Source organism: Carcharodon carcharias, chromosome 1 (genome assembly GCF_017639515.1).
Source record: "Carcharodon carcharias isolate sCarCar2 chromosome 1, sCarCar2.pri, whole genome shotgun sequence".
In the NCBI taxonomy this organism is placed as follows: domain Eukaryota; kingdom Metazoa; phylum Chordata; class Chondrichthyes; order Lamniformes; family Lamnidae; genus Carcharodon; species Carcharodon carcharias.
In genome coordinates, this window is record NC_054467.1 from 273,748,984 (window position 1) to 273,765,252 (window position 16,269).

Genomic DNA, 16,269 nt, shown 5'->3' on the forward strand with positions numbered 1-16,269 from the left:
TAGAAATGCATTTGTCCCTTCACTTATTTCTCACAGTTAAACTCAGATAAGTTATAAAAAGATGACCATTTTACTTACCTGTAAGTTACTGCTTGTAGTGCACGGCAGTAACAGCTTGCCAACCAAAGAGAACGGTCAGTCAGGATGTTTGGACAATGGGAAACCTTCAAAATTAAGAGGTTGCTGCCAGCCGCCTTCAGCAGGGATTCCAGCCCAGTCTCCAGACAGCCACTGGCATAACAAAATTAAACATGTTTTTATTTGTGGACTCACTGAAAACAACTTTACATTGACACCAGAGCTATTCAACTTGTGTCACAACTGTTATTGTTAACAGGCCTTTGTCTTTTACACTCCCAGCATTTTGGTAGCTGATATCAACAACATTACCAAATATCCTCTCCACCACATTTTCAAGGGCAATTAGGGATGGGCAATAAATGTTGGCCTCGCCATTGATTCTCACACCCCATGAACCTTGTATAGAACCTTGGTGAGGCCACAGCTGGAGTACTGTGTGCAGTTCTGGTCGCCACAGTATAGGAAGGATGTGATTGCACTGGAGGGGGTGCAGAGGAGATTCACCAGTATGTTGCCTGGGATGAAACATCTAAGTTATGAAGAGAGGTTGGATAGACTTGGGTTGTTTTCGTTGGAGAGAGAAGACTGAGGGGCGACCTGATCGAGGTCTACAAGATTATGAGGGGCATGGACAGGGTGGATAGGGAGCAGCTGTTCCCCTTAGGTGAAGGGTCAGTCACAAGGGGGCATAAGTTCAAGACAAGGGGCAGGAGGTTTAGGGGGGATTGAGGAAAAACTTTTTTACCCAGAGGGTGGTGATGGTCTGGAATACACTGCCTGGGAGGGTGGTGGAGGCGGGTTGCCTCACATCCTTTAAAAAGTACCTGGATGAACACTTGGCACATCATAACATTCAAGGCTATGGGCCAAGTGCTGGTAAATGGGATTAGGTAGGTAGGTCAGGTGTTTCTCACGTATCTGTGCAGTTGATGGGCTGAAGGGCCTCTTCTGCACTGTGATTCTGTTATCTATGAACAAATAAATTTTAAAAATATCAGACTTTTGCAGAGTATTAACATGATTACAAATAAGCTTTAACCAAGCAGAATTAAAACATATTTTTAAATCCAGTCACAAAATATTTCAAATTCCTTCAGAATTGCCAAGTAGAAATCTAAACAAAATATGCAGAAACCAGAAATAGAAATAGGAGCAATGAGACAGAAGTTTTCTTTCTTACCAGGGAAGTTGACCAGCCTGCATTTTTTTTGTCTTTAGATAAGCAAATTAAATATAAATATCAAATATAAACACATTTAGGAGCTGATTTACAAGAGTGTAGAAGAGGTTTACAAGAATGGCTCCAGGGATGAGAAACTTCAGCTATAAGGATAGATTGGAGAGGTTGGGACTGTTCTCCTTGGAGAGGAGAAGGCTGAGAGGAGATTTGATAAAGATGTTCAAAATCATAAAGGGGCTGGACAGAGCAGATAGGGAGAAGCTGTTCCTGCCCGTAAAAGGATCAAGAACGAGGGTGCACAGATTTAAAGTGATTTACAAAAGAAGCAAATGTGATGCAAGAAAAAACTTTTCACACAGCATGTGGTTCGGCTCTGGAATGCACTGCCTGGCGGTGTGGTGGAGGCAGGTTCAATTGAGGCATTCAAGAGGGCATTAGATGACTATTTAAATAGAAATAATGGGCCGGGATGCGGGTAAAAGGCAGGACAATGGCACCAGATCATAATGTTCATTTGGAGAGACGGTGCAGACATGATGGGCCGAATGGCCTCCTTCTGTGCTGTTAAAATTCTGTGATTCTGTGGTCAGCCTCTACAGCCAGCATCATCTATGGTGGCTGGAGAGGCCAATTTGTGAGTGGCAGTCACTTCTGCAGCCGACACAGATGAGTAATGTTGTTTCAAGGTAGACTGATGTTTTTTTCCTTTCAGTGGCCTCTCTTTTACGCCAACTGGTCATTTCTTTTGCCCTCTGCTTTTTCCACACCATTTCTGACTGCTTGTCTCCAGCAGCGAGCACTTCCCATGGATCAACTCGAATCCAGGTAAATTTGAAGTTTCGCTGCAGACATCCTGAATGGGCGTGCCAGAGCTTGCCGCGCCCCTAGCCAAGCTGTTCCAGTACAGCTACAACACTGGCGTCTACCTGGCAATGTGGAAAATTGTCCAAGTATGTCCTGTACACAAAAAGCAGGACAAATACAACCCAACCAATTACCATCCCATCAGTCTACTCTCGAGCATCTTGAGAAACTGGTGGTGAACTGCGGTCTTGAACCGGTGCAGTGAATGTGGTGTGGGTACATCAGTAGTGCTGTTGGGGATGGGGTTTCAGGATTTTGACCCAGCGACAGTGAAGGAACGGCGATTTGTTTCCAAGTAAGGATGGTGTGCGGCCTGGAGGGGAACTTCCAGGTGGCGGTGTTCCCATGTGTCTGTTGCCCTTGTCCTTCCAGATGGTAGTGGTTGTGGGTTTGGAAGGTGCTGCCTCAGGAGCCTTAGTGAATTCCTGCAGTGCATCTTGTAGATGGTACACCCTGCTGCTACTGTTCGTCGGTGGTGAAGGGAGTGAATGATTATGGATGTGGTGCCAATCAAGTGGCCTGCTCTGTCCTGGATGCTGTCAAGCTTCTTGAGTGTTGCTGGAGGTGCAGTCATCCAGGTGAGTATTCCATCACACTCCTGACTTTTGTGTTGTAGATAGTGGACATGCTTTGGGGAGTCAGGAGGTGACACAAAGATTGGCCGGGTGGTTAATAGTGAGGTTGAGTGTCTTGGGCTACAGGAAGATGTGGACGGGATGGTCAAATGGGCAGAGAAGTGGCAGATGGAATTTAACCCTGAAAAGTGTGAGGTGATACACTTTGGAAGGAGTAATCTGACAAGGCTATGGGCCAAGTGCTGGTAAATGGGATTAGGTAGGTAGGTCAGGTGTTTCTCACGTGTCGGTGCTGACTCAATGGGCCAAAGGGCCTCTTCTGCATTGTGTGATTCTGTGAGTTACTCATCACAGGATTCCTAGCCTCTGACCTGCTCTTGTAGCCACAGTATTTATATGACTAGTCCAGTTCAGTTTCTGGTCAATGGTAACCCCCAGGATGTTGACAGTGGGGGATTCAGTGATGGTGATGCCATTGAATATCAAGGGGCGATGGTTCGATTCTCTCTTGTTGGAGATGGTCATTGACTGGCACTTGTGTGGCACAATGTTACTTGCCATTTGTCAACCCAAGCCTGGATATTGTCCAGGACTGTCACTGACCTCATCTCCTCTGGAGATCTTCCTTCTTCAGCTTCCAACCTGATAGTCACCCAACCTCGGACGGCCCGCTTCTACCTCCTACCCAAAATCAACAAACAGGACTGTCCCGGCAGACCGATTGTGTCAGCCTATTCCTGCCCAACAGAACTCATTTCTCGTTATCTTGACTCCCTTCTCTCTCCCCTTCTCCAGTCCCTTCCAACCTACATCCGTGATTCCTCTGACACCTTACGTCACATCAAGAATTTCCAGTTCCCTGGCCCCAACCGCCTCCTCTTCACCATGGATGTCCAATCCCTCTACACCTCCATCCCCCACCAGGATGGTCTGAGGGCTCTCTGCTTCTTCCTCGAACAGAGGCCCAAACAATCCCCATCCACCACTACTCTCCTCCGTCTGGCTGAACTTGTTCTCACACTGAACAATTTCTCCTTTAACTCCTCTCACTTCCTACAAATAAAAGGTGTGGCTATGGGTACCCGCATGGGCCCCAGCTATGCCTGTCTCTTTATGGGGTATGTGGAACATTCCTTGTTCCAGTCCTACTCTGGCCCCCTCCCACAACTCTTTCTCCGGTACATCGATGATTACTTAGGTGCTGCTTCATGCTCTCGTCGGGACCTGGAAAAATTTATTAATTTTGCTTCCAATCTCCACCCCTCCATCATTTTCACATGGTCCATCTCTGACACTTCCCCTCCCTCCCTTGACCTCTCTGTCTCAATTTCTGGTGATAGACTGTCCACCAATATCCATTACAAGTCTATCGACAGCTACCTTGACTACGGTTCCTCACACCCCGCTTCCTGTAAGGGCTCCATCCCATTCTCTCAGTTCCTTCGTCTCCGTCGCATCTGTTCTGATGATGCTACTTTTAAAAACAGTTCCTCTGACATGTCCTCCTTCTTCCTTAACCGAGGTTTTCCACCCACAGTAGTTGACAGGGCCCTCAACCGTGTCCGGCCCAACTTCCGCACATCCGCCCTCACGCCTTCTCCTCCCTCCTAGAAACATGATAGGGTCCCCCTTGTCCTCACTTATCACCCCACTAGCCTCCGCATTCAAAGGATCATCCTCCGCCATTTGCGCCAACTCCAGCATGATGCCACCGCCAAACACATCTTCCCTTTACCCCCCCCCCGGCTGCATTCCGCAGGGATCATTCCCTCCGGGACACCCTGGTCCACTCCTCCATCACCCCTACTCCTCCTCCCACGGCACCTTCCCATGCAAACGCAGAAGATGCAACAACTGCCCCTTCACTTCCTCTTTCCTCACCGTCCAAGGGCCCAAACACTCCTTTCAAGTGAAGCAGCATTTCACTTGCACTTCCCTCAACTTAGTCTACTGCATTCGTTGCTCACAATGCGGTTTCCTCTACATTGGAGAGACCAAACGCAGACTGGGGACCGCTTTGCAGAACACCTTCGGTCTGTCCGCAAGCATGACCCAGACCTCCCTGTCGCTTGCCATTTCAACACTGCACCCTGCTCTCTTGCCCTCATGTCTGTCCTTGGCTTGCTGCATTGTTCCAGTGAAGCTCAACGTAATCTGCAGGAACAGCACCTCATCTTCCGACTAGGCACTTTACAGCCTTCCGGACTGAATACTGAGTTCAACAATTTTAGATCTTGAACTCTCTCCTCCATCCCTAACCCCTTCCTGTTTCTTCCCCCTCCCTTTTGTTTTTTCCAATAATTTATGTAGATTTTTCTTTTCCCACCTATTTCCATTATTTTTAATTTCCACCATTGTTTATTTCTACCTTTTAGTATTCCCCCACCCCTACTAGAGCTATCTGTACCTTATCTGTCCTGTCTTATACTCTTAGCACATTCCTTTAGATAATATCACCGCCTTCAACATCTCTTTGTTCTTTTGTCTGTGACAGCTTTTGGTTATCTCCATCTATCACTGACTGCTTGTCCTTAAACAAGCGTATATTTCACCCTTTTCCTAATTTTACTTAGTTCTGTTGAAGGGTCGTGAGGACTCCAAACTTCAACTGTACTCTTCTCCGCCGATGCTGCCAGACCTGCTGTGTTTTTCCAGGTATTTCTGTTTCTGTTTTTGTTTTGGATTTCCAGCATCCACAGTTTTTTGTTTTTATCTCTAGTTTAAATCCACCCCAACTGCATTAGCAAACCTCCCCACAAGGATGTTGGTCCCGTTCTTGTTCTCATAATCCTAAAGTCTTCTGTAAGCACATAAATAGTAAAAAGGGGGTAATAGGAAGAATAGGACCGATTTAGGGATCTAAAAGGGAATTTACACATGGATGAAGGGGCCATGGCTGAGGTATTAAATGAATACTTTGCATCCATCTTTACCAAGGATGTAGATGGTACCTAGGCCATGGTGACAGACAAGGAAACGCTGTCACTAGAAGGGTTGAATAGACTGTCAATAGTAAAGTTGACAAGGCACCAGGACCGGATGAGATGCATCCAAGGATATTGAAGGAACTGAGAGTAGAAATTGCAGGGGCACTGGCCATAATCTTTCAGGGGTGGTGCCAGGGGACTGGAGAATTGCAAACATTATGCCCTTGTTCAAAAAAAGTTGTAAGAATAAGCTCAGCAACTACAGACCCGTCAGTTTAACTTCAGTGGAGGGCAAGATTTGGTGTACATGGACTTTGAAAAGGTATTTGACACAGTGCCACACAACTGACTGGTGAGAAAAATTATTGCACATGGAATAAAAATGACAGTAGCAATGTGGATACAAAATTGGCTGAAAAATAGGAAGCAGAGAGTAATGGTCAGTGGATATTTTTCAGGCTGGAGGAAGGTTTGGAGTGGAGTTCCCCAGGGGGTGGTATTGGGAACTTTGCTTTTCCTGAAAGATATTAATGATCTTTGTGTGGGGGCAATTTCAAAGTTTGTGGATGATATGAAACTTGGGAGGGTTGTGAACTGTGAGGAGGATGTTGTGGAACTTCAAGAGGACATAGACAAGTTGGTGGAGTGGGCACATAGATGGTAGATGAAGTTCAATGCGGAGAATTGTGAGATGATGCATTTCGGTAGGGAGAACATGGACAGACAATACAAAATAAGGGGTTGAAATTCTGAAGGGGACACAGGAGCAGAAAGACTTGGGTGTTTTTTGTGCATAGATCATTGAAGGTGGCAGGACAGGTAGAGAGAGCAGTTAATAAAGCATACAGTATCCTGGGCTTTATTAACAGGGGCATAGAGTAGAAGAGCAGGGAAGTTACGCTGAATTTATATAAGATACTCCTTCGCCCTCTGCTGGAATATCGTGTACAGTTCTGGGCACCATGCTATAGGAAGGATATGAACACATTGGAGAAAGTGCAGAAGAAGTTTACAAGAATGGCTCCAGGGATGAGAAACTTCATCTATGATGATAGATTGGAGAGGTTGGGACTGTTCTCTTTGGAGAGAAGAAGGCTGAGAGGAGATTTGATAGAGATGTTCAAAATCATGAGGAAGCTGGACTGAGTAGATCAGGAGAAGCTGTTCCCGCTCATAAAGGACGAGGGTGCACAGATTTAAAGTGATTTGTAAAATAAGCAAATGTGATGTGAGAAAAAACTTTTTCACACAATGTGTGGTTTGGGTCTGGAATGCACTGTCTGGGAGTGTGGTGGAGGCAGGTTCAATCGAGGCACTTAAGAGGGCATTGGATGATTATTAGAAACAATGTGCAAGAATACGGGGAAAAGGCAGGGCAATGGCACTAGGTCATAATGCTCATTTGGAGAGTCGGTGCAGCCATGATGGGCCAAATGGCCTCCTTCTGTGCCATTAATATTCCATGATTCTGAGACCCAGGACAAATTGAGCGATGTTTCTGAGGTGTAAATAGCAGTCTTAGTGATGGCGCAAGCATGAGGCCATAAGTTCATGTTAGGGTCAAACATGACACAAAGATTGCAAACAGACTGGTTTAATCTCAGATTGATGCCAGGTAGAGGGATGAGGAATGCAATTTGGAGCATGGGCTGAAAACAATGCCTTCAGTCTTCCCAATATTTAACCAGAGTTGTGGAGGCAAGATCACTGAATGTGTTTAAAGAGAAGGTAGACAGGGTTTTGAAATATCGGGCGCTGAGGGTTATGAGGAGCTGGCACGAAAGAGGAATTGAGGCCTGAGGTAGGTCAGCCATGATCTTATTGAATGGCGAGGCAGGCTTGAGGGGCCGAATGGCCAACTCCTGCTCCTATTTCTTACGTTCCTCTGAAATACATCTGAAGAATTTGCTTCCAACACTCCCTAAGGACATGAACTCCACATTGTCATCATTGTTTGGACAATAAATTCTTGCAACTCACTGCGTGCTTTTGAGATATTCCTCCTTACTCTCCTTCTTCCCTTTTGGACGAGGTTTGATGCCTTGCAGAGTAAGTGAGTGTGTCTGTGTACACCACTGGGAAAGGGTCACCATGAACTGAAACATACAAAATATTATGTTACTGTAATTGCAATCCAAACAGATTTCACCTATACATATGAATAAAAGAGATGCAGGATGTTACTAATGAGTAAATAAAATCACCTGACATTTTCTTAAATTTCATCTGCTCTTGTCCACCCATTCCACCAACCTATGTCCTTTTGAAGTTCTGAGTTGCTGACCTCATTACAGCCTTGGTCCAAAAATGGACAAAGAGCTGAACTTAAAGGGTGAGGTGAGAGTGACTGCCCTTGACCCTCAAGGCAGCATTTGACTGACTGCGGCATCAAGGGGTCCTAGCAAAACGAGTCAATGGGAATGAGGGGTAAAACTCTCCACTGGTTGGAATTATTCCTAGCACAAAGGAAGATGATTGTGGATACATATGAATACAGAATTATGAGCAGGAGTAGGCAGTAGCATGGTGGTCTTGTCTGGAATCAGCCTGGTGAACCTTCGCTGCACTTCATCTATGGCAGGTATATCCTTTCTTGGGTAAGGTGACCAACACAGCACACAGTTCTCCAGATGTGGTCTCAGCAAGGCCCTGTACAGCTGTAGTAAGACATCCTTGCTCCAGTACTAAATCCTCTCGAAACGAAGGCCAACATACCATTTGCCTTCTTAACTGCTTGCTGCACCTGCATGCTTGCTTTCAGTGATCGGTGTACAAGGACACCCAGGTCCCTTTGTTGACCCATGGCTGATCTGGCTCAACTCCACATTCGCGCCTACCCCAGTAACCTCTGACACCCCTTTAGACAAGAATCTATCGACCTCTGCCTTCAAAATATTAAATGACCCTGTCTCCATGCTCTCTGCGGAAACGACTCACAACTTCAGAAGAGAAAAAAAATTATCCTCATCTCCATTTTAAATGGGAGACCCCTTATTTTTAATCACCCCTTTCTATCTCATTTTCGATCCTTTTTTCCCCAACATCGCCGATCCCCCCACCCCACTCCCACAAGGGCCATCTGTTACTTGTCCATGTTATTCTTTTCAGAGTGCTTACCCTTGTAAAAAAAAATTGGTAGCTCTGAAGAAGGGTCATACGGACTCGAAACGTTAACACTCTTTCTCTTTCCACAGATGCTGTCAGACCAGCATTTTCTGTGTTTGTGTCAGATTTCTAGCACCTGCAGTATTTTGCTTTATTTTAGCCCTTCTTTTATGTTCCATTCCCTTTGCAACAACATAGGAACACAGGGGATAGGAGCAAGATTAAACCATTTAGCCCATCAAGCCTTCTTCACCATTCAAACAGATCATCTACCTCTATCATTCTTCCCCACTATCCCCATATCCCTTGATTGTCAACAGTATCCAGAAATCTATTAATTTCTGTCTTGAACATGCTCAACGATTGAGCTTCCACAGCCCTCTGGGGTAGAGAATTCCAAAGATTCAACATCGTCTAAGTGAAGAAATAACTCCTCATCTCAGTTTTAAATGGCCTATCCACATCTACCCTCGCATGCTCTGTAAGAATGTTCTCAGTTTCAATAAGATCACCTCTCATTCTTTGAAACTCTAGAGAATACAGGCACAGTTTCCTCAACCTCTCCTCATAAGACTAGTATTCCAGAGACCCAGGGTAATGTTCTGGGGACCTGGGTTCAAATCCTACCACGGCAGATGGTGGAATTTGAATTCAATAAAAATCTGGAATTAAAAGTCCAATGATAGCCATGAAACCATTGTTGATTGTTGTAAAAGCCCATCTGGTTCACTAATGTTCTTTAGGGAAGGAAATCTGATGTCCTTACCTGATCTGGCCTATATGTGGCTCCAGTCCCGCAGCAATGTGGTTGACTCTTAAATGCCCTCTGAACAAGGGCAATTAGGGACAGGCAATAAATGCTGGCCTAGCCAGCAATGCCCACATCCCATGAATGAATTTGTAAAAATCCTGCCATCCCAGGCATTAGTGTGGTAAGCCTCCATTGCATTCCCTCTATGGCAAGTATATCCTTCCTTAAATAGGGAGACCAAAACTGTACACAATACTCCAGATGCAGTCTCACCAAAGGCTCTATATGATTACAGCAAGACATCTTTACTCCTGTACTCAAAACTTCTTGCAAGGAAGGCAAGTTGCCTTCCTAATTGCTTGCTGCACCTGCATGTTGCCCCCCACAAGGTCCATTTGGGCATCAACACTTCCCAATCTCTCAACATATATGAAATATTCTGCCTTTCTGTTTTCCTACCCAAGTGGATAATTTCAGGCTTATTCACATTATATTCCATCTGCCATGTTCTTGCCCATTCATTGAAGCTGCCAAATGCCCATGAAGCCTCCTTGCATCCTCCACACAACTTACATTCCAACCTAGTTTCATGTCATCAGCAAATTCAAAACTATCGCATTTGGTCCCCACATCAAATCACTTATATAGAGAGACAAAGTACTTGACAAACAAATGGGACAAACTAATGGGAGTAAAGGCAGATAAGTCACCAGGACCTGATGGCCTGCATCCAAGGGTTTTTAAGGAAGTGGCTGCAGAGATAGTGGAGGCATTGGTCAAACTATTCCAGAACTCACTGGATTCCAGGAGGGCCCCAGCGGATTGGAAAACCGCTAATGTGATGCCCTGTTCAAGAAGGGAGGGAGGCAAAAAGCAGGAAACTATAGGCCAGTCAGCCTAACATCTGTCATTGGGAAAATGCTAGAGCCCATTATTAAGGAAGAAATAGCAGGACATTTAGAAAAGCTTAATGCAATCAAACAGAGTCTGGATTACTAGTTCAGCGACAATACCCCTACGCCATCACCCCTGTTTATTGCGACTCTCTCTTTTCTGGCCATTAACAAATTCTCAAACCATAGCAGTATACTAACCCCAATCCCATGTGATCTAACTTGGTTTACTAGAATCCTGTGTAGGACCCTATCAAAAGCCTTCTGAAAATCCAAATTCACCACATTCACTGGTTCAACTTTATCTATGCTATAAGCAGCATCTTAAAAAACTCCAATGGATTTGTCAAACATGATTTCCCTTTCATAAATCCATGTTGACTCTGCCCATGGTAATGCTAAATCTAACTGAATTGTGATCACTGTCCCCGTTATGGTCGCCAACTGTCACTTCACCCACTTGTCCTTCTTCGTTCCCCAAGACTAGGTCTAGAATTGCATCTCCTCTAGTTAGGTTTTTTATTCTCCATTATAAATTTGCTTGTCTCCACATGAAATGGGCCCACATTTGTTCTTGCTAATCTTTGATTGCCTTGTCTAACAAGAATCTATCTATAAGGTGTTTACTAAAACCCGCTTTCACAGCCATTTTTCCTTCCTCAGTGACTGTCTCCATCTCCGACTTACCCCACATGGACCCACCCAGGATTACAGGTATCTCCGGGACATACAACACTCCTCGGACTGCTGTTCTCATAGCATTGTGAGATCCACACTCAGTGCCATGCACCGCCATATGAACACACTCGACCTCTCCCTCAGCACCGCCGCACCATTTTTCTAAGCTGCGCGTGCCCCCAGTTTCATTTTACTTTTCGTCTCATCCGACGCCTCAATAAGAACTTTGTCTCTTTCATTCAGGTGCAAAGGAACGCAAGCTCCAACAATTCATCGACACCAACACCCATCTAGGACACTCCACCCCTGCCTGTCCCTCTGTCCCTATTCTGTCTTCCAATCCCAGCCCCGGCCGTGTATTCACCATACCCCCTGACCTTCCCCTCTGCGATGCTGAACATTCAGTGCTCAGCAAAGGACTTAATTTCATACCGTTATGCCCTCATCTCAATGACTTTCGGGCTCGGCATGATGCTGAACTTTTCTTCCGCCGCCTTCGGCTCCGTGCTCACTTCTTTAGGCAGGAGTCCTCTCCCCGTTCAACGGATCCTTTTACCCACATCCAATATTCTCCCCCCACCTGGATCCCTCCCTCTGGATTCTTACCTTCTCTTGATCTTTTCATTGAGAACTGCCGGCGTGACATTAGTTGTCTCAATTTCTCTGATCCTCTGACCCACTCTAACCTGTCTCTCTCTTGTTCCAGTCCTACTCCGGCCCCCTCCCACAACTCTTTCTCTGGCACATTGATGATTACTTCGGTGCTGCTCTCGGCTGGACCTGGAAAAATTTATTAATTTTGCTTCCAATTTCCACCCCTCCATCGTTTTCACATGGTCCATCTCTGACACTTCCCTTCCCTTCCTTGACCTCTCTGTCTCAATTTCTGGTGATAGACTGTCCACCAATATCCATTACAAGCCTACTGACTCCCACAGCTACCTTGATTACGTCTCCTCACACCCCGCTTCCTGTAAGGACTCCATCCCATTCTCTCAGTTCCTTCACCTCCGTCGCATCTGTTCTGATGATGCCACTTTCAAAAACAGTTTCTTAATTGAGGTTTTCCACCCACGGTGGTTGACAGGGCCCTCAACCGTGTCCAGCCCATCTCCCACGCATCCACCCTCACACCTTCCTCTTCCTCCTAGAAACATGATAGGGTCCCCCTTGTCCTCACTTATCACCCCACTAGCCTCCGCATTCAAAGGATCATCCTCCGCCATTTCTGCCAACTCCAGCATGATGCCACCACCAAACATATCTTCCCTTCACCCCCACCGGCGGCATTCCGCAGGGATCGTTCCCTCTGGGACACCCTGGTCCGCTCCTCCATCACCCCCTCCCACGGCACCTTCCCATGCAACCGCAGAAGGTGCAACACCTGCCCCTTTACTTCCCAAACACCCCTTTCAAGTGAAGCAGCATTTCACTTGCACTTCCCTCAACTTAGTCTACTGCATTCGTTGCTCCCAATGCGGTTTCCTCTACATTGGAGAGACCAAACGCAGACTGGGTGACCGCTTTGCAGAACACCTTCAGTCTGTCTGCAAGCATGACCCAGACCTCCCTGTCACTTGCCATTTCAACACGCCATCCTGCTCTCATGTCCACATGTCCGTCCTTGGTCTGCTGCATTGTTCCAGTGAATTTCAACGCAAACTGGAGGAACAGCACCTCATCTTCCGACTAGGCACTTTACAGCCTTCCAGACTGAATATTGAGTTCAACAATTTTAGATCATGAACTCTCTCCTCCATCCCCACCCCTTTTCCGATCCCCCCCCTTTTTTTCCCAATAATTTATATCGATTTTTCTTTTCCCACCTATTTCCATTATTTTTAAATGTATTTCCATCCATTGTTTTATCTCTACCTTTTAGCCTTTTTCGAAACCTTCACCCCACCCCTCAGGCTATCTGTACCTTGCTCGTCCTGCTTTCTAACCTTAATTAGCACATTCCTTAGATAATATCACCACCTTCAACACCTCTTTGTCCTTTTGTCTATGACATCTTTTGGCTATCTCCACCTACCACTGGCCCTCTATCCAGCTCTACTTGTCCCACCCCCCTTAAACGAGCTTATACTTCACCTCTCTTCTATTTTTACTTAGTTCTGTTGAAGAGTCATACGGACTCGAAACGTTAACTGTGCTCCTCTCCACAGATGCTGTCAGACCTGCTGAGTTTTTCCAGGTATTTTTATTTTTGTTAAGAATCTATCTACCGCCACCTTAAAATATCTAGAAATGTAGCTGTTTCCTTCTTAAATATATTCAGTGACTTGACCTCTACAGCTTTCTGTGGTAGAGAATTCCATAGGTTCACCACCCTCTGAGTGAATACATTTCTCTTCACCTCAGTCCTAAAAGGCCTACCACGTATCCTGAGACTGTAACCCCTTATTCTAGACCGCCCAGCCAGAGGATACGTCATCCCTGCATCCACTCTGTCCAGCCCTGTCAGAATTTTATAGGTTTCATACGAACATACGGATTAGAAGCAGGAGTAGACCATTCGGCCACTCAAGCCTGCTCTGCCATTCAATAAGATCATTGCTGATCTGAATGTAACCTCAACCCTAATTCCTGCCTACCGCCTTTTGAGGAAGAGAGTTCCAAAGACTCAGAACACTCTGAGAGAAAAAATTTGTCCACATCTCTGTCTTAAATAAGCGATCCCTTATTTTTCAACAGTTATTACTCGGGGAATAAAAGGGACAGGAGCAACATGGATACAAAATTGGCTGAAAAATAGGAAGGAGAGAGTAATGGGCAATGGATATTATTCGGGCTGGAGGAAGGTTTGTAGTGGAGTTCCCCAGGGATCAGTATTGAGACCCTTGCTTTTTCTGATATATATTAATGATCTAGATCTTGGTGAGCAGGGGACAATTTCAAAGTTTGCAGATGATACGAAGCTTGGGAGTGTTGTGAACTGTGAGGAGAATGGTGTGGAACTTCAAGAGGACATAGATAAGTTGGTGGAGTGGGCAGATAGATGGCAGATGAAGTTCATTGTGGAGAAGTGTGAGGTGATGCATTTTCATACGAAGAACATGGACAGACAATATTAAATAAGTGGTGAAATTTGGAAGGGGGTGCAAGAGCAGAAAGACTTGGGTGTATATGTGCATAGATCATTAAAAGTGGCAGGACAGGTGGAGAGAGCAGTTAATAAAGCAATAAAGTAATATAGTATCCTGGCTTTATTAATACGGGCATAGATACAAGAGCAGGGAGGTTATGCTGAATTTATATAAGACACTCGTTAGACCTCAGCTGGAATATTGTGTACAATATTGGGCACCATATTATAGGAAGGATGTGAACACATTGGAGAGAGTGCAGAAGAGGTTTACAAGAATGGCTCCAGGAATGAGAAACTTCATCTATGAGGATAGATTGGAGAGGCTGGAACTATTCTCCTTGGAGAGAAGAAGGCTGAGAGGAGATTTGATAGAGATGTTCAAAATCATGAGGGGGCCGGACAGAGTAGATAGGGAGAAGCTGTTCCCATTCGTAAAAGGATCAAGAATGAGAGGCACAGATTTAAAGTGATTTACAAAAGAAGCAAATGTGACATCAGAAAAAACTTTTTCACACACCGAGTGGTTCAGGTCTGGAATGTACTGTCTGGAAATCTGGTGGAGGCAGATTCAATCAAGGCATTCAAGAGGGAATTAGATGATTATTTGAATAGGAACAATGTGCAAGGATACGGGGAAAAGGCAGGGCAATGGCACTAGGTCATAATGCTCATTTGGAGAGCCGGTGCAGACACGATGGGCCAAATGGTCACCCTCTGTGATTCTGTGAGCCCTAGTTCTAGATTCTCCCACAAAAGAAAACATCCTCTCCACATTCACCCTGTCAAGAACCCTCAGGATCTTAAAAGTTTCAATTAAGTCACCTCTTACTCTTCTAAATTCCAGTGGATACAAGCATAATCTGTCCAGCCTTTCCTCATAAGAAAACCCACCCATTCCTGGGATTAGTCTAGTAAACCTTCTCTGAACTGCTTCTAACTTACTTACATCTCTCTTTAAATAAGGAGACTGTCATGTCACGACAGACAATGTGTGCCAAGAGGATCAAATCCACAAGGGAAATTTGATCACACAGTCTCAACAATTTTACAGTTTGCATTTTATTTCGAGGTGCATGCCCTGGATTCAGAAGTAATAAGTCTACCAAGGCTTCAGAGACCTTTAGAAAACTAAATTAAACATTTATTAACAAAAGAAGAGATTTCAATCACATATATAGGTCTACAAATGACTATTATAATAACTCCTAAAACCGCTAATTAATCTGTCTTCCAGTTACACCACCGTTAAGTCAACGGTAAAAAAAAATAGATTTAAACAGATACAGGCTGTCAAGAAGATGTAATAATGTCTATGATGTTATTGGAAATTATTATAAAATAAAGTTTAGTGCTGTATGTGTGTGTGTCCTAATTGGATTTAAGCCAGCTTGTCTAGAGGCTTTGATATATAGATTAGAAGTCGGTTTGAAATGGTAATTAGGTAGACATAGGGAATTAGAAGGTGAGGTGTAAAGGGGGTTACTTGCATTTTTAAATAGACCATTCAAAAGAGCAAGTGAAATATTACACTTAACCAGCTGAAACTCAGAAACAATGGCCAGAAATTTTCCCATCGGTGAGTTGGGGGCGGGGCCTGCTTGCTGACGTGAAAATGATGCGGGATGACACCAGGGGATCCCCCCAGCGTCATCCCACCCAATTTAAATATTCAGGAAGGCAGGGGGACAGCGCAATCAGCTGTCCGCCCGCCGACCTGTCAATGGCCAATTGAGGCCATTGACAGGGTAGTTAACCCAATTAAAGGCCCTGCCCGTCCAACCTTAAGGCTGGTGGGCAGGCCAGGTGCCCCAGCGGGCTTCTGAAAAAACATGAAACCTCATCCACTGGCGGGATGAGGTTTCATGTCTGTTTTTAGAAAGTCTAATAAAGTTTTAGTCATATTTATTAACATGTCCCATCTCATGTGGCATTGTCACATGAGGGGGACATGTTAATAATTTTTTTATTTTTCTATTTTTGACATTTATAAAGCTTTCAGCGCTCTCCCTGAGAGAGCACTTAGTCTCAGGGAGCAGTGCGCTGTTTCTTGCGCATGCCCGAAAGAGCACACTCTGACAGTTGAGGAATTCCTCCCCACCCGCACAGGAAGTGCATAGCACTTAC

At 45.1% G+C, this 16,269-nt stretch overlaps 1 protein-coding gene across 1 annotated transcript in view; it reads right to left on the bottom strand.

Moving 5' to 3' along the window:
- The window catches only part of fbxo41 (F-box protein 41), a 302,145-nt gene that overhangs the window by 158,936 nt on the left and 126,940 nt on the right, over nucleotides 1-16,269 (bottom strand). Inside the window, exons 10-11 of the mRNA XM_041192053.1 lie at nucleotides 7,608-7,723; nucleotides 79-231 (exon numbers count right to left, since the gene is read on the bottom strand). Coding sequence (XP_041047987.1) covers nucleotides 79-231; nucleotides 7,608-7,723 — 269 coding nt within the window. The remainder of the gene's footprint in view (nucleotides 1-78; nucleotides 232-7,607; nucleotides 7,724-16,269) is intronic.